This window comes from Carcharhinus amblyrhynchos, chromosome 6 (genome assembly GCF_965287045.1).
Source record: "Carcharhinus amblyrhynchos chromosome 6, sCarAmb.v2.hapA, whole genome shotgun sequence".
Taxonomy (NCBI): Eukaryota; Metazoa; Chordata; class Chondrichthyes; order Carcharhiniformes; family Carcharhinidae; genus Carcharhinus; species Carcharhinus amblyrhynchos.
Window position 1 is genome coordinate 78613416 of NC_137329.1, and position 24184 is coordinate 78637599.

At 43.4% G+C, this 24184-nt stretch overlaps 1 protein-coding gene across 1 annotated transcript in view; it reads right to left on the minus strand.

Moving 5' to 3' along the window:
- LOC145344494 (A disintegrin and metalloproteinase with thrombospondin motifs 20) overlaps positions 1–24184 on the minus strand; it is a 388246-nt gene that overhangs the window by 10937 nt on the left and 353125 nt on the right. Inside the window, exons 32-37 of the mRNA XM_080191669.1 lie at positions 15252–15452; positions 12587–12716; positions 8137–8231; positions 7964–8058; positions 3589–3722; positions 391–482 (exon numbers count right to left, since the gene is read on the minus strand). Coding sequence (XP_080047795.1) covers positions 391–482; positions 3589–3722; positions 7964–8058; positions 8137–8231; positions 12587–12716; positions 15252–15452 — 747 coding nt within the window. The remainder of the gene's footprint in view (positions 1–390; positions 483–3588; positions 3723–7963; positions 8059–8136; positions 8232–12586; positions 12717–15251; positions 15453–24184) is intronic.

Here is a 24184-nt window from a genome sequence, read left to right on the forward strand (position 1 = left end):
CTACAATTGGGCACTTTTAAATGGGAAAAGTGGATTGTATATAGATGGCATGATGGTTAGCACTGCTGCCTCACAGCACCAGGGACCTGGATTTGATTCTGGCCTGGATATCCATCTGTGTGGAGTTTGCACCTTCTCAGTGTCTGTGTGGGGTGCGTGTGTGCACATATGCGCATATGTGCATGTGTACAAGAGAGTGTATGGCTATGCTGGACGCGATGTGATAAACTATAAGCCCCTAATGACAGATTAGCCATTTGTTCCAGGAATAATTAGCCACTGAAACAGACAAAAGTTTGACCCATGCACCATCAGAGTGTGGAAAGGCTGAAAGAGAGAGAGAGAGAGGGGGATGATATATAAATTTGATTCAAATAGATCATTCCTTACCTGGGGACACTTGGCAGCACTATAACAATCTCCTGCTGTCGCAAATGGCACTGCCCTTCCATGAACTGTCTGAGCAAAATGCAAGTCTGTAACTGGAAAAATTGAGATATCAGAAACATATTCCACAATATATGCATTTTGTTTTCTATTTCTACTTCAACAGTAGTGGTGACTTTATGGATAGGAAGATCTGTTGCCTGCCATGATATCCTAAAAAGTGTGGGATTTATTCTTTCATGATAGGTGCTCTTCTCTCACAAGACTGAAATCAAAATAAGTCACACTGTCACCTACTCTAACTCAACCAAAACCTCATTAATCTGGAATACTTCATCCACAACAGACTTCTCAATCTACAGCCTTTTAAAATCCCAAATTTGGTGTCACTGAATCATAATGCAATTAGTCCTCTCTACTCCAGCTGGGCAGGTCACTGCCTGCTACCGGGAAAACTTGTATTCAACAAGTACACAGGGAGATCAGTGATTTCCCCATCAATCTCGTGGGGAAGAGATCATTAAGCCCTTGCATTTGTGCTTTTTTTTGGAAGCAACTATTCATTTAATTTCTTCCCTGTTCTCTTCCAAATCTCATTCATTTTTTTCGTTTTCAAACGTTTATCCCTTTTCCAAGGTCAGAGAGTCATTGGGTGGAATTTTACAAGAATGATTCTAAGTGTCCAACTGGTGTGAAAATAGGAGAGTTGCAGATATATTTTTTTGTTTTCGCGCCCAATCTTGGGCACTCAGTGCATGGAAAAATGGGCAAAACCAGTTCAAGCTGCTGCAGGCAATGGGCTGAGCTTAATTCGCCAGCCAGCCTGCAGAGGGAGGTATTGCACATGCACAGACCTTTGATTCTGCACACAGCCAATAGCAATAGCCGAGGTCGGACAGACAGAGCGAGCCGTCAGGCCCCTGCTGCTGAAGACAGCCTAAACAAACTCCCACCCCCTCTGCAATTGGGGGTGGGGGGCCTGCAGCCGATTGCAAGCCCCACATTGCCCAAAATGCAGCCCCTGCCGCCGCCCAGACCGACTGATATCCCCTCCCCCACCAACAGTCACGATACAGAGTGGGCATCACCTCCCCATGTTCCTGTTCACCTGCGGAGTGGCAGCAGGTCCCTCCCCCCGATCCGATCACAGGCGGAGTGCGCAGCATGCCACCCCCCCCCCTCAGGCTCTGCCTCTTTGGCCTGCCTCCATGGGTCTCACCCTTATAAGCCTTGCCTCCTAAGTCCCACTGCCCGATGGGCAGTGCCAAAGTGCCCAGTGGGCATTGCCAGGATAGCACTGCCCAAGGGGCACCTCCATTGCCCTTGGCCTCCCCATCGATGGGTGGGGTGAGCCAGTAAAATTATGGCCATAGAGCTTTAAGCACAGAGGTCCTGAGATCCATTGTGTCCACACTGGTCATCAAACACCTGTCCATTCTAATCACATTTTCCAGCATTTGGGTTTTGTATACTATAGGTATTATGGATTCTGCTTACCACCACTTTTTCTGCTGAGTATTCCACATCCAAAAAATCTCAACATGGAAAAAGTTCATACAACCTCTTCCTTGAGTCTTTTGTTAATAATAATATTAAACTCGGAGGGGAAAATGACCATCAGGTAATAAAATGGAGGACTGATGCATCATCAGGTCCAAAATTATAGAAAACTTGTTTCCCCCAATAATGTTAAATTGACAGAACTTCAGCCTTTTGCTTTATTTATTTCAAAACAGCCTGATTAAATAGATTTTATCTAAGGGAATGAGCTGCTTTGGTATAAAATTACAGCAGAGTACAACTCTTGGAATGTCTCATCTGTGTAAATTCAAAGCCATCTTGAAACCATTATTAATTTTGCAAAGCTAGTGTAACAAATGAATAACATATTATTTGCAGGGTCTGCTTCACTGCTTGTTTGCTCAATGTTGTGGTACAGCAATGTTTAAACAGACTGCTGTGGCTAAGGTTATATAAGCTATAGTGGGTAAGCACAGCCGGTTGCCATGAGAAGTTAGGGTCCTACAGATCTAATGAAAGAAAGACAGGAAGAATGGGCAACATATGTTTTGTTGGCACAGCAGTGAAATCAGTCTTGTTTCCATTAAAAATCGTGCTTTTGAAATAAATTCATCACCTGAATATGTTAGGTAGCTTTTAAAATATCTCTTCTTTTCCCACTTTACATTCTAAAGGAATTTAGAAAGAAAAACTGCATCCAGAGGGAGTAAAAAGGATATCTCCAAGAGATGTTCAAAATTAAGAGCATTGAGCCAGATAAAAGTAAATGATGAATGATCTGGTCAGAGACAATTCTTCAGCAAGACCTTGAAATTAGAGAGAGATGAAGCAAGGCAAATGGACAATTATTTTTTCAAATCACCAAAGTGGATTACCTGGTCATTATCTTACTGCTGCTTATAGAATATTGCTTTATCCAAAATGGCTGCTGCAGTTTCTTATAACAGTAACTACACTTCTAAAGGCACCTTATTAGATGTGAGTTTTAAGGTTGTGAAAGGCACAATAAGATGCAAGGGCTGGATTTTCACAATGGGAGAGAGCCTCCCCAAAGCTGTTGCATGAGGACAGGCCTTCTGCCAAGCTCACCTTTACATCTGGCAGACTCCGCACTCATTCCAGCATTGCCCAACCATACTCCCAGAGAAATCTGCTGCCTGGAATGGATCTCCCAACTCCTGGGGCACTTTTTCCTGGATCTGGTTTGCAGAGCTAATGGGTCTGATTTGTGGAGCTTGCAACCTGGGACCAAAAATTTAGGCCCAAGTTTTTTCTATCTCCTTCCATAAATTTGCTGCAATCATTACTTTATGCACCATCTTTTGTCATTACCAATAATCACTTCATCTCTCTATCAACTCAACCCAAAAATCCATTGTGCAAAATAGCAGCAACAAAAATAACAAAGTACATTGACTTATTAGCTGGAGCTCTGACGAAGATCATCCTGAATCAAAACACTGGCTCTATTCTCGCTCCACGGGTGCTCTGGAGAGACTTGCCGAGGTTTTTCCAACATTTTCTGTTTTTGTTATTAATAGATGCAATATTGGTTACTCTTGTGACTCATCACTGTCCATTACACCCTTTTACAATTACGGCGATTAAATTGATAACTTCCCCTAATTTGTGCAATGAAGAATATTATCCAGCCCTGAGCAAGATAAGGAAAGGACTTACTGATAATCTGCATTGTGCTGATATCGAAGCGTATTCTCTGAAACACAGTATGCCCTGCTGCAAGATAATCGTTTTTACAAGCGCAGTCTTTTTTCCTGTTCCCATTATAAGGACATTCATAAGGGTTGTGCAGCCTAAACAAAAATAATATTTAGAAATTCCTGTTAGAACAATACTTATTTTTGTACTATTGCTCTGATCAATGTCTATTATACAAATCCTTCTCCTCATCTTCTGAGCTGCAATAATTTTTAATATTTACATTACCCATCTCTAGACATTGCTCCGAAAGGTGCTTTAGCCAACTGCTAATTTTCTATGAACACCTTCTTTTATAAAGGTGTTTTGTGCTGTTGTTGTCCAACTTTATTTTCTTGTCCTCCCGACAGGGTTACGCTCTTCCCCCCCATAATGGCTGGGGTCACATTAAGGCTTGGAGCAGTGGATGAAAACAATTACATAGGATTTCAAAGTTCATCTCAAAGAGGCTCGGGAACATCAGCTGTTTATGCTGAAACTTTAGGGCAAACTCTGCTTTCCTATTGCAACAAGATGTTGTTCAAATGTGTTTTAAACTAGTGCACTTGCAACTGCTGACCTCATTAACCTGCAGAGCTTAGCTTTCTGAGTTGGAGTGCAGTCCAGTGAACTCAGGCACAGGCATCTTCCACTCCTTAAAATGAAGTTTGGGACCTGGAACACCAGGACCCTCATGAACAAAAGTGACAGACCAGAATGGCACACTATTATTGCCCAGAAGCTCAGGTGTCACGGCGCTGCCACCCTGAGTGAGACCATGTGGGCAAGGAAGAGCAACTTAAAGAAAAAGGTGGCGCTTACACCTAGTTCTGGAAAGGTAAAGCAGAAGATGATCATCTCCATGGCTTTGGCTTTGCCATTAAAAACAAATTATTTGACCATCTCAGAGGCACCCCTTGTGAGATAAATGAACACTTCATGATCCTTCAGCTCACCCTAGCCCAGAACCAGTGTGCGACAGTCTTCAGCATGTATGCCACAGATAAGCCTAAAGAGGAATTTCATTTTGGCCTCGAACAACCTGTGGCCAAAGTCCCACTGGGCCACAGGCTGATCCTCCTTGGTGATTTCAACACTAGAGTTGGAAAGGACACAGGACTCTGGGGAGGTGTATTCAGCAGAGAGGAGGTAGTGAAATCCAAGATCAATGGTACCGTCCTCCTGATGGAATGCCGAGAATACAGCCTCATCATAACCGAGGTCTTGTTCCACCAGAGATCCAAGTACAGTGCCTCATGGCAACACCCTTGCTCCAAACACTGGGCCTGCTTGACTACATTATCGTCCAAGTGAGGGACTGCAAGGTCGTGCACAGCACCCGCATTATGACAGGAACCAATGACTGCTGGACAGTCCACCGGCTAATCCACTCTGTGATCAACGTCAATGTAGCTCCAAAACAGTGACAGCAACAGAAACAATGCCACAGAAAAAATCAACACTAAGGCACTCAAAGACCCTGATAAGAGAACAGTTTTGGATGGCTCAGGGGCAGTGGTTAGCACTGCTGCTTCCAGCAGCAGGGATTTGGGTTCAATTCCAGCCTCGGGTCACAATCCATGTGAGTTTGCACATTCTCCCAGGTCTGTGTAGGGTTCCTCCGGATGTTCCAGTTTCCTCCCGCACTCCAAAAGATGAGCACGTTAGGTGGATTGGCCATGCTAAATTGACCCTGTCAGGGGAACCAGGAGGAAAATACATGGGGTTACAGGGATAGGGCCTGGTTGGGATTGTTGTCGGTGTGGACTTGATTGGTCACATGGCCTCCTTCTGCATTGTAGGGATTCTATAGTTTTCAACCAGCGCCCAACTACTGCCAACCTGATGACTCCCAGTGATCCTGAGTGTCCACAGCGCCACAGTCAACGTGTGTGTGGAGACACTTGGTCACACAACCAGGAATCACCAATACTGGCTTGATGAGAACAACCAGAAGATCCAGGAACTGATAAGCTGCAATTGTAAGGCCATTCTGAACATGAAACAGCAACCCAACTCAAGAGCAAGAAAGAAGCTCTACACACAGCTGTAAGCTGAGGTCCAGCAAAAATCCTGTGACCTGAAGAACAGATGGGTGGCGAAAATGCAGAAGAACCAGTGGTTAGCTGGCAACCGTGACATGTAAAGTTTCTTTAGTGTAGTTAAGGCCACCTATGGCCCAAGCCTTTAAAGCCCCTCCCCACAACTGGCCAAGAAGGAAGAGGTGCTTTTTAAGAACAGAGAGCCAGTCAGCACCTGCTGGAAGTAGCACTTCAAAGACCTCTTTAACAGAGAGACTGACTTCAACTCAAGTGTCCTCAACTCCATCCTATAGCATGCTGCCCACCACCAGCTCGTGGTGTGATCTTCATCATGTGGCAACGACAAGAGAAATGCAGGGAACAGCACCAACATTTGTACATGACGGTTGACCTCACAAAGGTCTTCAACACTGTCAATCATGAGGGATTATGGACCATCCGTCTGCATTTCAGCTGTCCCCAAAAGTTTGTCTACATCCTCTGCCTGCTCCATGTTGACAATGCAAGCAGTGATTGTGATCAAAAGGTCCACCACAGACCTTATTCATGTTTGCATCAGAGTCATACAAGGCTGTGTCATCACCTGAACTCTCTTCTTGATCTTTGTTGCCACAATGCTCCATCCCACCGTCAACAAGCTCCCCGCTGGGGTGGTGCTAAACTACAGAACAGACAGGAATCTGTTCAACCTCCTCCGCCTGCAGACCAGATTCAAGATCATCCTATCCTCTGTCAATGAACTACAGTATGCAGACAATGCATGCGTCAGCACACACTTGGGAGCAGAGTTCTAAGCTGTCATCATCATCTTCACTGAGGCTATGACAGCATAGGCCCAACACTAAACATGCGTAAGACAAAGAATCCCTACCAACCTGCACCTGCCACAGCATGATCAGCTCCATTGGGCAGGCCACATTTTCCACACGTTGAACATGAGACTCCTAAAACAAGCGCTTTACTCAGAGCGTCGACATGACAAGCAAGCCCCAAGAGGGCAGAGGACAAGCTTTAAGGACACCCTGAAAACCTTCTTGAAAAAGTGCAACATTCCCACCAACACCTGGGAATTCCTGGCTGAAGTCACCCAAAGTGGAGGACAAGAATGTAGGAAGGAGCTGAACACTAAGTTTCATTGCCAAGAGCAAACTGAAGCCAAGTGTCAACAGTGAAAGGAGTGCTTGGCAACCTGAGCACCCCATCCATCTGCTCCTCCAACTACCGTCCGTCTCACCTGGGACACAGGCTGTAGATCACGCATTGGATTCTGAGAACTCACTTCTAGTGTGGAAGTAAATCATCCTCAACTCTGAGGGACCGCCTAAGAGATGGCGTTCTGAATACTCAAATTTGCCAATGAGTCAACATTGAATGGATCCATCCCATTTGAAGGCAGCTCCACAGCAAATCTTGCAAAATTATGCTTTTGCTGTGCACTGGAGATGGGCAGTGGGAAAAAATGCTTCCAACTGGGGAGCAGCATATTTATATTATTGGGTCAGAATTCTGCATGCGCTGTGGGAGGGAAGCCTAAGCCTCCTGGGTGCCGTTGTGGGGAAGTGGCTGATGTCTTGTCTGCAAGTTTTCATTCTATCCCAGGTGTAGAAGCAAAACACAGTGAACTGATAATTGTTCTATCAGTCAGGTTTTGAGTGTTAATAAATCTCATGTGAATGAGATTTAATATTTAAACATTAATATTTAATCCTCCTTGCAGAATGTTCTGCAAATGATATTCACCGACCGTAAATCAAAGAAAAAGAAAACTCATTTCTTACCACAAATACCACAGAAAACTTGTTTTTAATCAATTGGTTTTTAAATTCCATCAGTGATAACACTCTCTCCTTTAACATCAGAAGGTTTTTGGTTCAAACTCCAGCGTCTGCAGAATATGCTCTAAGTTGACACCTGCATTTAATACTAAGCCTATCTTTCAAATGGATGCCAAATATGCTTGTCTGGATAATTCTAAAAGATATCATAGCATTATTAAAAGAAAACAAAAACATGTGCTGTGTGTGATATAGATCCCTCAACAAACGCAAGTTATTTTATTTCATTTCCATTTGGGATCTTGCTGTGTGAAAATAGCCACATTTATCTCTGAAAGAAAAATGACAGCACTTCAAAAAGTTATGAATTGTTTGCAAAGCATTTTCGGAGCAGGTTGAATCCTGAATATTTGAGAGATGGCTACATGAATACAAGTTTATTATTTTTTAAATGGAAAAATATCTGCAACTGTAATTCTTACATGAGCAAAACTTAATGAATAAGGTGGTTATTTAATATTCTGCCAATAAATTACTTACCTGTATCCATAGACTTCGGAATAGTTGTCTGCCTCCCCACTGGATAAAGTTACATATTCCCTGGGATAATCAGAATGCATTCCTGCACAATATATCTGCAAACCAAAGTATCAACATAATGATGTAACACTCATGATTCTGAGTAAACAGTGTGCTGTTTGTTAGCACAATACCTTTATCATTTTGCCTTCAATTTTGAGCAGGTATTCTCCATCCTTGTGTACTTGCTTTGTCTTCTGGATATCACTGCAACTTGTTGAAACATCACCTTAAAACATCAAAAGATTATATGTAGCATAATATCATCCATGGGATATTAAACTATAAGGTTCAATGTTGGGTTCAGCCCAGTGAGAATACTCATGTCTCTTCAGTTAGAAGTCTGGGAGTTCAAGCCTTGCAGTTGTCAGGGAGCACTACACCTTCAGAAATGCGGTCGTTCAAACCAGGCACTTAACCAAAGCCCATGCATCCTTCGAGTTAGATTTCTTCAGCAGCACGGCTACTGCCCTGGTGTCCTGGCCAATATTTATCTCTCAATCAAAATTCTGACAGCAGGTTATCTGGTCATTATCTAATTACTAAGTGTGTGACCATGTGCTGTCTGCAAATTAGCAACCATGCTTTCCTGAGTTACAAAAGTGACTGTACTTCAGAAGGACTTATTTGATTGTAAAGCACTTTCAGATGTGCTGGAAGGCATTAAGAGGGGAGAGTTTAAAAGCAGAAAACAAAAATCAAGATACGTATATTGTATAATGGCTAAATTTCGTGAGGCACCTATGGGCAGAAAAGCAGGTGTTTGGATATGTAAGGTAGGTTGCGCTCCATCACTGCTAGTCCACCCACAAAGTACCCACTGCAATTTTATAAGTGGCTGGGGTGGTGTCAGGTGGGTTGTCCACCCATAGCTTAATTGAGGTCATTAAGTGTGTAATGGCCAATTAAAGGACTCATCACATCACTGCTCCATTATAATGAGTGGTAGAAGAGGCTGACATTGAACTTATGGCTCGACAGGTCTCACCCTGCACGTTTCTGGCCAGTAAAGAGGGGTAGCTCTTGCTGAGCCCGTGGTGCCAACCCTCCCCCAAGTTGTGTGATGGGTCCATTGGTCAGAATGCTTCAATTGATGAACCAGGGATTCCAAGAATGCATTCAGCTTGAACATGCTTTCTACTTGCAGTGGAATGGAGTTTCCTGTTTAGATGAATTCACTTGAAGAAAATTTCAAATGCAGTAGAAAGAAAGTATGCATCAGAAAGAAACATTTGCAGTTAAAGATTGCTTTTTACTTAGCCACATGTAAATTGCTTTGAAAAATAAGTTGATTTGAATGTGAAATGTTTGCAATAGAATCAAGGATAATGGTGCTAGAGGTGGAGATCAAGAAGCAGAGTGGCAAAGGGGGTGCATTGAAAGGCAGCGACAAAGTGGAGATATTGACAGAGTGGGAAAGGGAGAAGAGTGGGTCAGGGAGAGAGAGGCACTACGCGAGATACAACTTCCTCGGAGTGGCAATCAGCATCAGATTGCCACTCCGTATATACTTAACTACACAAATTCCATCCATGCCTATCATGCCCAAACTTCCTGATTCCGGATGGATAAAATCCAGGCAATGCAGGGACCCAGTGTCATGGTCTAAAAGAATCAGATCGAAGGAGGACAGAGCCCCCTTTTTATGGCATTAGCTGCTGTGAAAGAGAGAGGTTTAAAGAGCTCATTGGAAGTAGAAAGCCAGGGATAGGATAAATGTCTAAGATATGTGGGTAGGATTTCGATAAGGGAGGTGAGGCGGACATTGGGAGGGGTGGGGTGTGGAGGCTTAGACATCAGTGGGTCTGGGGTTGTCAGACACCGAAGGGATTGGAGGTTGGGTTTGGAGGTGACATGGTAGATAATAGGAAGTTAAACATCAGGAGATTTGGGGGTCGGATTGGGTTCAGGATGTGGATCCAGCTGGGTTGGGGTGGGGGAGCGGGGGCTGTCGAAATGGGTTAGTGAAATCAGATCAGGTCAGCGGGCAGTAGCCCAGCTGAGTCATGTTGCAGGGTTAGTTAGGGCCGAGATGGGGGTGGTGGGGGGAGTGGGCAAGGGCCTGGTTGGGGTCGGTCCAGCAGGTTTAGGTCAGCTCAGGTGTGGGAGCAAGGGAGAGGATGTGGATGGATCCTGTGTGCAAGTGTAGGTGTGCCCATCGTGATGTATGTGATGTGAGATAGCAAGTATACGCGCATGGGTGTGTGAGATTATGCATGTGAGAATATGAATGTGTACAAACACGCACTGGATTGTTTGTTTATGCATGAAACATAGAAAGTAGGAATGGACCCTTCGAGCCTGCTCTGGCATTCAATATGATCATGGCTCATGCTCAATCTCAATGCCATATTCCTGTTTTCTTCCCATAACCTTTGATGCCATTAAAATCACAAAAAAAAACTATCTCCCTCTAGTGTCTTGGCCTCCATAGATTTCTGTGGTACGTGCACGTGTCCACTGGTCTGTGTGAATATAAGTGTAGAGGTAGGTGTATGTATGGGTGTGTAGTGTGTGGACCTGCTAATGCTGGTGCTGCCTGCCTCCAATGGGCCAGCAGCTCTATGAGGCAAGACATCCTCCTGCAGCTAGTTGGAAATCATGCCTCATGCTAACTAAAGGGCCACTGCCTGAAAAAATTAAAGTGGGGTGAGCCAGCTAAACCGTAGGCAGTTTCTTACCTGCCCTTTACACTGGGGTGCAGGGGGTCAGCCCTGTGATAATCCAGCCTGACATATTGGCTCAACTTTTCCAGATCATCAGAGGCCACACACACAATGCAAGTCCTCATGTGCTGACCCCCCTGGGAATTGCTCAAGACCTTTCAACATCCAATGGGCAATCCCCCTTCTGCCAGGACCTTCCACCGGAGTTTGAGACTTCAGACAGTTCTGACAAAGATATGCAGGTTAGATGGATTGGCCATGTTAAATTGCCCCTTAGTATCAGGGGGATTAGCGAGCGTTGTGGGGATAAGGCATGGGTGGGATTGTGGGTGATGCAGGCTTGATGGGTCAAATGGTCTTCTTCTGCACTGTAGGGATTCTATGATTTACTGACTTGAATAGTTACTCAGGAAATGCAAGACAGATAAACTTGGTTTAACTCCTAGGTAACTACAGAACTGACCACTCTCTGATGTCCTGATTATCCTCCGATCCACTGACTCTCGCCTTACGCTCGGATTTTCCTCTTCAAACTCTATTAACCACACCCCAACCCCCCTATTCCCCCAACTAGCTTCCCAACCACCGACAGCCGCTTCCAATCACGCTATCAACCCGCCCTCCCGACCAGCCACCCAACTGGACCTGACTACCCTGGTAGGGAGCATGTCCTGTCTTTTCCCCACCCTAGAATGCTGCAACACAACCCTCAGAGTAATCGTCGCATTTCACATTTCCGGTGTAGCCGGGTCTGAAAGACCTGGCTGAAAATCCAGAGCAACTTCAAAGTGGGAAAGTTTTGAGCGGAGCGGCAATCCAGTGATGATTGCCACTACTTGGAAGTTCCGAGCCATTATTCCTAAAGAGCAAGCAACTAATTGCTTCGTGAATAAATATTCTGGGTTCACTGCTGCATTGCAGTCATGTGCCAAGTAAAAATATATTTGTCTATCAGAATACCAGCCACATGGGGAGATGCAGGAGATACTCTTGATGAAGCTCCAGCATTGTGTGTCTGAAGTATGATTATTTCCAACTTGTCAGAACAAAAAGAGATAAACACAGCCCAACATGTTAGTAAAAATAACGAACAGTAAAGGAAAGCGGGAACGAGCGCCGATTTTTAAATTGTCCCTTTTGGCGCGGGGTCTTGCTAGGAGGGAGTGTTTCTTGGCAAATCGTGGGGTCTGTGATTTTCCCACAGAAAATCAGGCCTACTGATTCGCGATTTGCTGACCAGCAGCCACTGCAACTGGCACATTTCACTGGGATTGCCTGTTGTGTGAATCACCTCCACTTAAAAATACCTTCTGATTTTTTTTAATAAAAGCGGATGTTTGAGTTGCATTTTAACTGTCTTTTTTTTTAAAAGAAAGAGTTGTCTGAGCATCACAGCGTGTGAACTAAAATCAGTGGAGCTTGGAATTCCCTTGCTTTGTCAGCTGCAGAGTTAACAGTATTGAGTGGCTGAAACTTGGCAGCACTCTGATTGGAGTTTCATGACCTCATCCTTCTGTGGTCACTGCCTGGCACTTCACTCTGCCCACCTACATGTTGTGAATCAAATCAGCTCATCCAAGAGGGAACACTGACTTTCTGTTTAAGAACTGAATTGGGGGAAGTTGGCCCTTCACTGGGGGAAGGCGGGGAGGTGCGGAGGTATGAATCCTTTCTTTGTTAATCCTCTGGCAGAGAGTCGGGGGAAAAAAAAACCAACCGTTTTTCTGCTGTGTGATCTTTTAGACAATGAGGTTTTGGGTGGTACTGCTTGGAAGATTTTTCACCACAACACAGATAAAAGGAGGAATTAAATTCCCTGATGGGACGACACAAATTGATTATTGCTCATGATGAAATCAAACATACAATTAAGTTTACTACAATTTAAAAAAAATCATGTGGCAATCAAACTACTTACAAACATCGTTGAAGCATGGAATCTGGAATTGTGGCTTTTGGTTCGAAAGGCACAGTTCACTAAATTGACTGTCATCAGTCAGGCATTGCACATTTCTTTCCATTATCCCAACACCACAGGTCACTGAGCACTGAAATAATTGGAAAGCTATCTTAGTGAGGAATAAAAACAAGTGATTTATGCTAACTATAATGCATGTAAATGTAGAGCATTGGTATTAATTCACTTCATTATGCAGCTGGTGCTGAAGTGCATTATTAACTGATAATTCCTTCATTGTTGTGTAATTGCTTACGGACCTTTTAATCTGAGGTTAATTGGACAGATGTTATCATTGAGCACTGCCATCCTTTACTCTGACAAAGTCAATGTGAACGTTAAATAAATTCAAAAAGAAAAGCCAGCAATTAACCAAAAAACAAAACTAGCCAGTATTTAAACATCACAAAAGTCTGACTGCTTTAATTTCTGCGTTTGCTCTTAGTGACTGATCAGGCTCTGTGGTGTCACTTGCAGGTTGTGGAAGCCTGAAGCCTCCTCCAAAGACTAGAGTGCACAATGTAAGCTGGCACTTGAATGAAGTACTGAGGGGCTCCTAGGCTTTCAGATAAGCAGTTAAAGCCAAGGTGCTATCAGTCAGACACAAGAGGCAACATCGAAAACATGGAATCCCTACAGTGCAGAAGGAGGCCATTTGGCCCACCAAGCTTGCACCAACAACAATCCCACCCAGGCACAATCCCCATATTTCGCCTGCTAATCCCCATGACACTAAGGGGCAATTTAGCATGGCCAATCAACATAACCTGCACATCTTTGGAGTGACAGAGGAAACCGGAGCATCCAGAGGAAACTAACGCAGACAAGCGGAGAATGTGCAACCTCCACACAGTCACTCAAGGCCAGAATTGAACCTGGGTCCCTGGCGCTCTGAGGCAGTAGTGCTAACCACTGTGCCACCATGTCATCCTGACGACTCTGTTTGAAAACATGGGCATTGTTCCAGTGTCCAGGGAATAAACCTTGGCCATGAAACCTTTTATGCCCACTTGTGAAGACCGCAAGTCTGAGCATTGAGACAACGTTGCTCAGCAATAGTCACTATGTCACTCTCAGGATCCAGTAAGTATGGTCATCGAGTAAACTTCAGGATTCATTCACATTCCTGCAGATACAACACAACTGTTTTTTTTAGTGAGGGGAGACAGTCATCAAGAGGATTGATACAACTGAACAATCATGAATGATTGCAAAACAATATACAAAGTGGGCTAAGATTTTGGAAAGCAAATTTTGATCATTATAAACAACATTAAGTGGTAAAACCAGATTCCGTTGTTCATTTGGCTCTAATCTAAATACTTTACTTGTGCTCGTGCCTATTTTCTTCCCTTCCCTTCCTCCCTGAGTATATCGACTCCTTATGGAATCCAAGCCCAACAGATGTCATCTGACTTCTGCTGCCTCACATGGAGGCAGTGAGTGGAATTTTACCCATATTTAGCAGAGTGCAATAGTGACTGGGAAAAAGGTGTTGGGGCAAGCATTCCAACAGCAACATAGTTTTTTGAAAGATCAAGGTACTATTTTTAAATACCTTGCTCATGCACAAATGTTCACCAGGCATCACCTCTCCCACTCCTGGCCACAGGCACTGCCTGGGCAGTGCCAAGGTAACGCTTGGGCATAAGCCTTTTGCCCCTGAGCAATGCATTCACCTAAGCTTTTCTGGGGGTTCTGCCTGCCAGACACGCACCTTGGGATTCATGCCAATCTGCCCTCACACCAATGTGAATGGACTGTTTTGCTCGGATGGGGATGATTCGGGTGTAGAGGCCTGACAATAGGAAGTTAATGTAGTATAATAGTCACCAGGATTCCCATTACATCATTGGTGGCATAGGTTGGGATGGGGGAAAGTAATTGCATCAGTGTGAAACACAAAGCTTGCAAGATTTTCCACTCCTATCGCCAAACCTGCCTGAAAAAAGAGTGGAAAATTGGCCCAAAATTCACGTTAGACTTAAAAACGGGTGTTAAAATCTGATCAAAAGGGGCACGACACTGAATGTGTCATCAACCAGTACCCACACACCCGCACTTCCATGCAGGTTTTGCTGGGTAGTGGTCAGGAATTTGATCTTAAACTTACTTTCCTCTCCGTAGACAAGAGATCCTGAGCCAATTGTAGCATCTCTACTTTCATAGTGTTATCGAGGTCTGCAGCACAGTAAAAGGCCCTTCAACCCATTCAGTCTGTGCCAAATAAAGACAAATTGCCCAACTATTCTAACCCTTTCAGCACTTGATCTATAGCTTTGTATGTCTTGGCATTGCAAGTGCACATCTAAATACTTAAATGTTACAAAGATCTCTGCCTCCATTACCTTTCAGGCAATGAGTTCCCGGACTCCCTCTGGGTGGAAGTGTTTTTCCTCCACATCCCCTCTAAACCTCCTGACCTTATCACTCTGGCTTGATTCAGCTAACTTGGCATAAGTCGAGAATTGTCTGTACGGCACCTAACTATCACTAAAACTGCAGAAAAATCACATTCATTCAAAATTCAATCCTCTTGCATCAATTTTCTCCTTTCAGTGTACATGGAGAATAAATATCAGTTAGGATGAATGAACAGAAAATGCAATTTGCAAACACAACATACCTTGCTCCAGGCTCCTACTCTCCAGCTGGCTGATGATGGACACTGTTGAACATTACATTCATTAATATTGTGGGGTGGTGGATCTGGACAGTTACTGACTGATGTTGACGGTAGATCGTATGAATAATGGTCTTGGTCAGAGTGGACCTCGGTGCAGTAAACCATCCTTTGTTGATATCCTGGGCCACAGCTTGCTGAACACTGAGTAATTAAAATGAATATGTTCTGATAGATACTGCTATTCAGATCTATAGACTGCACATTTTGTAAGCATGCATTTCCATTTAAATCACTGTAGCTTTAACTTATCGTTAAGTTTGGTGTCTATAATATGCTAGAAGTACCCTGCTTTCCAGTGTTCACAAGTTGGAGAAATAGCATGGGAAGGAGCTACAGGAGTTTGGAAGTCATTAGCAGACGGAGATATTATCCCTCTCATTTATTGTACCTGGTACATGGTTATTCTCACCTTTATCAGTGTAAATTCAGTAATACTCCCTCCCACTTAAGATATTTGTACAACAATACACATGACAGCGGTTGGCATCTGATACGTCATTAATAGAGCTTTTTCTGAACAGAATTTCACCTCAAACCGATAAAGGAACACTCCTTCCTGTACAATACAGTAATTTAGTTTCTCACATAGTGGGTCAGAATGAGTTTTGCCATCAAATTATGGGTAGTTTGAGCTGTTCATCATACCCACTGAAACATGGTTCAGTTTGCCCAAGCACAATTTACTTAATGGTTAAGAGCATCAATGTACTGTTTTGACAAGTGTTCGATAAACTAAAAGTAAAAAAAACCTGAACTCTAAGTACCACAAATTATAAATAATTTGAAAGATTTTCCTAGCTGAAGTGGTGTCCATTTGGTTTTTCTTCACAAAGGTTTGCTATTCATTCCATCACTGCAGGCCAGTAGGCAGGATTTTCCCATCTGGGACTAAAATTCCATGGTGGGGGCATGGGGTGGGGAGCCATTTCCATCAAAGGAGTCAATGGGAATTCTTGAGCTATTATGTGACCCCAGCCTAATTAATTATGCAGTAGGGGTTTTCCTGGGGTGCAGCCTGGATGGCCCTGCCATCACATCTGGGAACTATTTTTATCAGCTTATCAACAAGGCCAATTGATATGGCAAGAAAGGGACAAGAATCTGCAGTGCCCAAGTATAGCAACTTGTCCCTGGGTGTCTTCCTTGACCAGGTGGAGAACAGGAAGGATGGGAGGAGCCAGCTGACCAATCTTGCATGGAAACAGGTCGCCACTGCATTCAGTGCCCTGGGCCGCCAGCACCAATGCCAGAAGAGGATGGAGAGCCTCATCTGCATCACCAGGATATATATTCACACTAACCACTAATTGGTACAGGGGACATGAGCCTCAGTGGCAATGCTGTAACGTCATGTCACACAGCTCCACTGTAGTCTACCCACTCTGCAGGTGGAGTGTCCACTGTGCCCCCCCTCACCCTTCCATAAGTGGAATATGGGGGCAGTGGGAGGAGAGTGGGGGGCAGGAAGGGACCCAGGCATTGAAGGCACCAGCAAGCTCCACAAATGATGTTCCTCTCTGAGTCTCATCCTTGTTAGTGGATGAGCTCACGGCTCTGAAAGGGGGCTGGCGCAGAATCCTTCACATCAGCCTGAAGGACATCAATCAGAGGCCATACACTCCAGTGGGTTCTCTCTTAAACTGGAAGCATGAGAAAGAAATGTGAAGTTATGTACAAATGGATATTAAATACAATTCCTCTCAACCCCATCTTCTCTGTCCTCTTTGAGCAGAAGTTACACCATAACTGACGAGAGAGGGAGAAGACAGGAGGAGGTTGGCCACTCCTGAAAGAAGTGATGGTGGCCAATATACATGAGGAATAAAGAAGCTGTCTCACCTACTATCCCTTTGAAATTGGTAATTTCCATCTTTCTGACACTAATACCATTATTAAAATGAGTACACTTATGGATTGTCACCAACAAACTGCATTAAAGGTATTGCTTCTGAAACTGAAAAATACATGGGGTGGGATTTTACAACTTCATTTGTCCTGAACCTGTAAAATTCCACCCGAGGTCAACGGACCTTTCCATGATCCACCGCTCACCCGCTCTGATTCCCGTGGCGGGTGGGGCAGTAAAATTTCAGCCATGCTGTCAGAAAATAACTATAAGCTTCACTGTAAGCAAAATCGAGTAATCGTATGACCAGAGCATCTGGGACCTTGCAGAATCATTGCACAAGACACTTTGTCTAGTTGAATTTGTATCAAATCTGGATAGAAGAAGAAAGTAGTTGTTCTATGTTTTTCTATCTATGTTCTAAATACAGACAGCCAGGCAGAAAAGTAAGAAAACATCTCTAACAATTATTGATTAGCTATAGGAATGAGATTCTACAATTTAAATTGTTCCCTTTCTGGATTGGAGAGATTGACAGATATTGTCAGAACATAAGAACATAAGAAATAGGAGCAGGAGTAGGCCATCTAGCCCTTCGAGCCTGCCCCACCATTCAATAAGATCATGGCTGATCTGTCGCTGCTCAGTTCCACTTTCCCGCCCTCTCCCCATAACCCTTAATCCCCTCTCTTATCAAAAACCCATCAACCCGCGTCTTAAAAATATTTAGCGAGGCAGCCTCCACCACTTCAACGGGCAGAGAATTCCAGAGATTCACCACCCTTTGAGTGAAGAAGTTCCTCCTCAACTCCGTTCTAAACTGCCCCCCTTTTATCTTGAGGCTGTGCCCCCTAGTCCTACTGTCTTTTTTGAGCGGGAAGAGTCTCTCCACCTCTATCCTATCCATCCCATTCATCATCTTATACGTCTCAGTGAGATCTCCCCTCATTCTTCTAAACTCTAACGAGTACAAGCCCAGTTTATTCAGCCTCTCCTCATAGCTCAACCCCCTCAACTCTGGTATCAGCCTAGTAAACCTCCTCTGCACTCCCTCCAAGGCCAAAATATCTTTGCGCAGGTGCGGCGCCCAAAACTGCACACAGTACTCCAGCTGCGGCCTCACCAATGCCCTACACAGCTGCAGCAAGACCTCCCTACTTTTATATTCAATGCCCCTCGCTATGAAGGCCAGCATCCCATTTGCCTTCCTGACCACCTGCTGCACCTGCAAGCTGGGTTTTTGCGACTCATGCACAAGGACCCCGAGGTCCCTCTGCACCGTTGCCTGCTGCAGTTTTTCGCCCCGTAAGTAATAGTCCTTCCTACCATTCTTCCTACCAAAGTGGACCACCTCACACTTGCCAACATTAAATTCCATTTGCCATTTCCTGGCCCATTCGCCCAGCCTATCTAGATCCTTCTGCAGACTCTCCACACCCTCCGCACAATTTGCCGTTCCCCCAATCTTGGTGTCATCATCAAATTTCGACACCCTACACTCAGTTCCCTCCTCCAGATCATCTATATAAATGGTAAAAAGCTGAGGCCCCAGCACCGACCCCTGGGGCACTCCACTAGTCACCATCTGCCAATCCGAATAGCACCCATTGACCCCCACTCTCTGCCTCCTATTTGAGGACCAATCCTCTATCCACGCTAACACCCTACCCCCAACTCCATGTCCCTCGACCTTCTGCAATAACCTCTCTGAGGTACTTTGTCAAACGCCTTCTGAAAATCTAGAAAGACCACATCCACCGGCTCTCCTCTATCCACCGCCCTAGACACATCCTCATAGAACTCCAGTAAATTTGTCAGACACGACTTCCCTTTAATGAAACCGTGCTGCGTCTGCTCTATCAAGCAATTCCCTTCAAGATGCCTCGCAATTTCCTCCTTAATGACAGATTCTAACATTTTACCTACCACAGACGTTAAACTAACCAGCCTATAATTCCCCGCCTTTTGCCTGGCACCCTTCTTAAACAAGGGCGTAACATTAGCCGTTTTCCAATCATCCGGCACTTCCCCGGAATCCAGCGACGTCTGGAAAATAACCACCAAGGCATCCACTATCACCTCCGCCATTTCTTTCAGAACCCTCGGATGCATTCCATCCGGTCCTGGGGACTTGTCCACAATCAGTTAAGTATCAGTCTTAATTTTCTATAGCAAATTTAATTGACAACTTATTTGCAAATGCAGAAAACTTACAAGGAGATTGAGAAGGAGCAGCGGCCATTCTTTGTGGGGTAAATGGTGAAGAAGCACAAATTGTCCAGGATCTTGAGATGATTCAGAATTAAATAGGTATCTTCTCATCACAAATTGCACAGCAATGTACACATTACACTTGACATTAGTTTTAAAGCAACATAGGGTTGATGTTTTTTTCAGATTTTAATTGGCAACTGCACATTAAAAGTTACCATTTGTTTGAATCACATTCTGACTTTTTGGGGAGAATTTCTCACTTGTTGCTTCATTAAAAGAAAACAGGCATGTAAAGTCACAAATATGTTTCAGACTTGTATAGGCTAGGGGAATGTCTACTGAATATCCACTTTTTATTGTGGAGACTTTTTTTTGATAAAGGCAAAATACTATGGATACTGGAATCTGGAATAAAAACAGAAAATGCTGGAGAAACTCAGCAAGTTTGATAGCATCTGCATGGAGAGAATAGAGCCAATGTTTTGAGTCAGGATGACCCTTTCTTTTGAAGTGTGGCCCAGTCATTGAATTTATTTTGCTATTTTAAGAGAGTTGACCTTCAAGAGGCTAATTTTCTGAGTACTTGGAGCTAGTGGAGAGTGTTGCGACCGCATATCAGAAACCACTAAACAGTGAAATGTATAATAAAAAAGAACTTGAATATATGAAGCATTATTTGTGATCCTAGGACTCTTCAGAGTGCTATGCTGGCAACCTTTGGAACTGTAATCACTTGTAGGAAACATGGGCAGCATTTTGTGCCATTTTTGGCAAGCAGCAACATTTTGCCACCTTTTATTTTAGGGCTTTAATAATTAACCTTCGTTATTGTCAGCTGTATAGAAACGTAGTGTCCTGAATACGAAGAGAACAATTGGAATTAATCTAAAATGAAACAAAAAGCTTTACAGGCAAGTGTGAATGGATTTATATTGCTGGTTCATTTTGGATGGACTCCAACCAGTTTGTTCCTTTTAATCTGACCAGTTCCTTAATGAGCAGATGGTTACCTTGAATATACAATAACAAATTTCCCCATCTTCAAGCCAACCCTGTGATATATTCCTGTCCAATCCCTCTTCGTTATGACACCTCACATCTCAATCTTCCTGTCTCTGTTCACATCCCTCACCTACTCCACTCCAGATTTTGTTCTTTCTTTCACTGCTCAGATCTGGTTTAGATTATTTTATGTTTAACCAGCCTCCTCTCTCTTTTGCTTTACAGCCATGAGCAAATCCACGAGAGCTGCAGAAGTGTTCAGGAAATGGGGCATTATGTCCAGCTAGAAACTGATAACAACAGCAAACAGCGATGTGTCTTGTATCAATCAAGTCCACTGAACAGGGTATACCAACCATTTAATGTGATCCAACTGGAGCATCCAGCTTTTCAAGGTGTCAGAACTATTTGCTGGATGTTAACACCTCAAAAACGGTAATGAAATATTATTGCTCCATTCAAAGGACTCTATTTTTATGCATTTGTAAGACTAATTTTGATTGCTGAGTGCTTGAAGCAGTAATTATGCTGCCAGTGTTTATTTAAATTCATTCATGGACGAGAATATTTGAATATTCTCATCTATATTTACTGTTGAGAAAAGCATGGATGTTAAGGAACTTGGGGAAATAAATAGTGATGTCTTGAGGAGTGTAAATATTACAGAGAAAGTAGTGCTGGAAGTCTTCAAGCACATCAAGGTAGATAAATCTTTGGAACCTGAAGAAGTGTATCCCAGGATATTGTGGGAAGCTAGAGAGGAAATTGCGGGTCCCCTAGCCGAGATATTTCAATCATCGATAGTCACGGGTGAGGTGCCTGAAGATTGGAGGGTGGGAAATGTTGTATCTTTGTTTAAAAAGGGCTACAGGGAAAAGCCTGGGAACTACAGGCCAGTGAGCCTCACATCTGTGGTGGGTGAGTTCTGTTTGAAGATATTTTGAGAGACATGATCTACAGGCATTTAGAGCTGCAAGGACTGATTACGGACAGTCAGCATGGCTTAGTGAGTGGAAAATCATATCTCACAAATTTGATTTAGTTTTTTTGAAGAGGTAACCAAGACATAGATGAGGGAAGTGCAGTTGATGTCGTCTACATGACTTTAGCAAGGCCTTCAACATCGTACCGCATAGTAAGTTGTTGCACAAGGTTAAATCTCTCAGTATCCAGGGTGAGGTATCTAAATGGATACAAAATTGGCCTCTTGACAGAAGCCAGCGGGTGGTTGCAGAGTGTTGTTTTTCGAACTGAGGACCTGTGATCAGCGACATGCCTCAGGGATCAATGCTAGGTCCACTGTTATTTGTCATTTATATTAATGATTTGAATGAGAATATAGGAGGCATTGGTTAGTAAGTTTGCAGATGACACCAAGGTTGGTGGCATAGTGGATAGTGAAGAAAGTTATCTCTGATTGCAATGGGATCTTGATCAATTGAGCCAGTCGGCAATTGACAGATGGAGTTTACTTTAGATAAATGCAAGGTGATGCATTTTGGTAGATTGAACCAGGGCAGGACTTACTCAATTAATGGTAGGGCATTGGGGAGAATTACAGAACAAAGAGATTTAGGGATACATGTTCATAGCTCCTTGAAAATGGAGTTACAGGTGGACAGAGTGGTGAAGGAGGCATTCAGCATACTTGGTTTCATTGGTCAGAACATTGAATACAGGATTCTTGGTAAAGTTGTACAAGACATCGGTAAGATAGAACTTGGAGTACTATGTACAGTTCTTGTCACTCTATTACAGAAAGTATATTATTAAACTGGAAAAAGTGCAGAAAAGATTTACTAGGATGCTACCAGGGCTTGATGATTTTAGTTATAAGGAGGGGCTGGATAGACTAGAGCTTTTTTCTCTGGAGTACAGAAGACTGAAGTGGTGACCTTATAGAGGTCTATAAAATAACGAGAGGCATAGATCTGCTAGATAGTTAATATCTCTTCCTAAAGGGAGAGGACTCTAAAACTAGAGCACACATGTTTAAGGTGAGAGGGGAGAGATACAAAAGTGTCCAGAGGGGCAATTTTTTCACACAGAGATTGGTGAGCATCTGGAACAAGCTGCCAGAGGTAGTAGTAGATGCATGTACAATTTTGTCTTTTAAGAATCATTTAGACAGTTACATGGGTAAGATGGGTATAGAGGGATATGGGCCAAATGTGGGCAATTAGGATTAGCTTAGGGGTTTAAAAAAAAGGGCGGCGTAGACAAGTTGGGCCGAAGGGCTCGTTTTCATGCTGTAAGCCTCTATGTATTTATTATTTTTCAGTTTTGGCAATGAAATTTCTTGCCATCTCTGCCAAAACATTGATCATTTCATCTTTGTAGTTTGGAGGATCTAGGACTCATGCAGCTTTGACAGTGGCTTAGTTTACAACATTAACTTTGTTTGTTAAGACAGTGAATCTCTCATCGATAAGTAAAATTCTATCTCCAAGTTCAGAAAACTATTGTAAATGGCAACCTCTAACTCAAGAATACATTGGAGCCAAGTGTTTCACACTGTTCAAGCTCACTGAATGTGTATATGAATGAAGGGCCAAGATTGATAGCTATATAAGCAATCTTTTCCAGTCATGTAACATCTAAGCCTAAGAAATGTGTTTTTCTCGTTCCTTTTTTACCAGCTTTTAGCATTGCCTGCTGGAGGCACTAATCTCTTTATCTGAAAGGGTTACAGTTGAGATTTGTGCAACGCCAATCAAACCTAAACAGTGGGCAGGTTGTTTGACTGTAGAACCGTACACATCTGAGCCTGCTTGAGTTCTCATCTTGGTTTCACACACTTACTGGAGTTGCAAAATAGTAATCAGACCAGGATTCCAGGATTAAACTTGCCCTGTTGAGACAGCTGCTGAGATTAATGGAAGCATTCTATCATGATTCTTAACAAAGCCCTGAAAGGAATTAACATGAAACCTTAATTCATGCTTTTAGGTATCTCTGGACTATCCCAATGCTTTGCTGGTCAGAACCCATTATCTGCCCTCTATAAACTTGAATTCATACAAAATTCTCCTGCCCGTATCTTAATTTGCACTAGGCCTTGTTCACCTATTACCCGTGTTCAAGATCAATATTGGTTCCCAGTTCAAAAACATTTGTTTTAAAATACTTGTTCTTCCTTGCAAATCCATCCTCTCTGCGCTCTCTATCGCTCTACCTCCTCTGGCTCTCAAATCCCACAATAAGACCATAAGACATAGGGGCAGAATTAGGCCACTCGGCCCATTGAGTTTGCTCCGCCATTCAATCATGGCTGATATTTTTCTCATCCCCATTATCCCAGATCCTGTTATTAACCAAGAACCTATCTATCTCTGCCTTAAAGACACTCAATGACCTGGCTTCCACAGCCTTCTGAGGCAAAGAGTTCCACAGATTCACCACTCTTTGGCTGAAGAAATTCCTTCTTATGTCTGTTTTAAAGGGTCGTCCCTTTAGCCTGAGGTTGTGCCTTCTGATTCTAGGTTTTCCTACTAGTGGAAGAGAAGGAAAAACTAGCACCAGAGGGCGCAACCTCAGGCTAAAGAGACGACCTTTTAAAATAGAGGAGGAATTTTTATCTCCACTTCTCCAATTCTGGTCTCTTGCGCATACCTAGTTTTAACTGCACCACCATTGGCACCATGCTTTCAATTGCCTTAAGCCTGTGCTCTGAAATTCTCTATCTCTCTCAAATTTTAAATAGCTCCTTCAAACCAACCCATTTGGCAAAGTGTTTGGTTATCTGACCTAATATCTCTTTGTATATTCTGTGAAATGGCTTGGATGCCTAAAAGCACAATATAAATGCAAG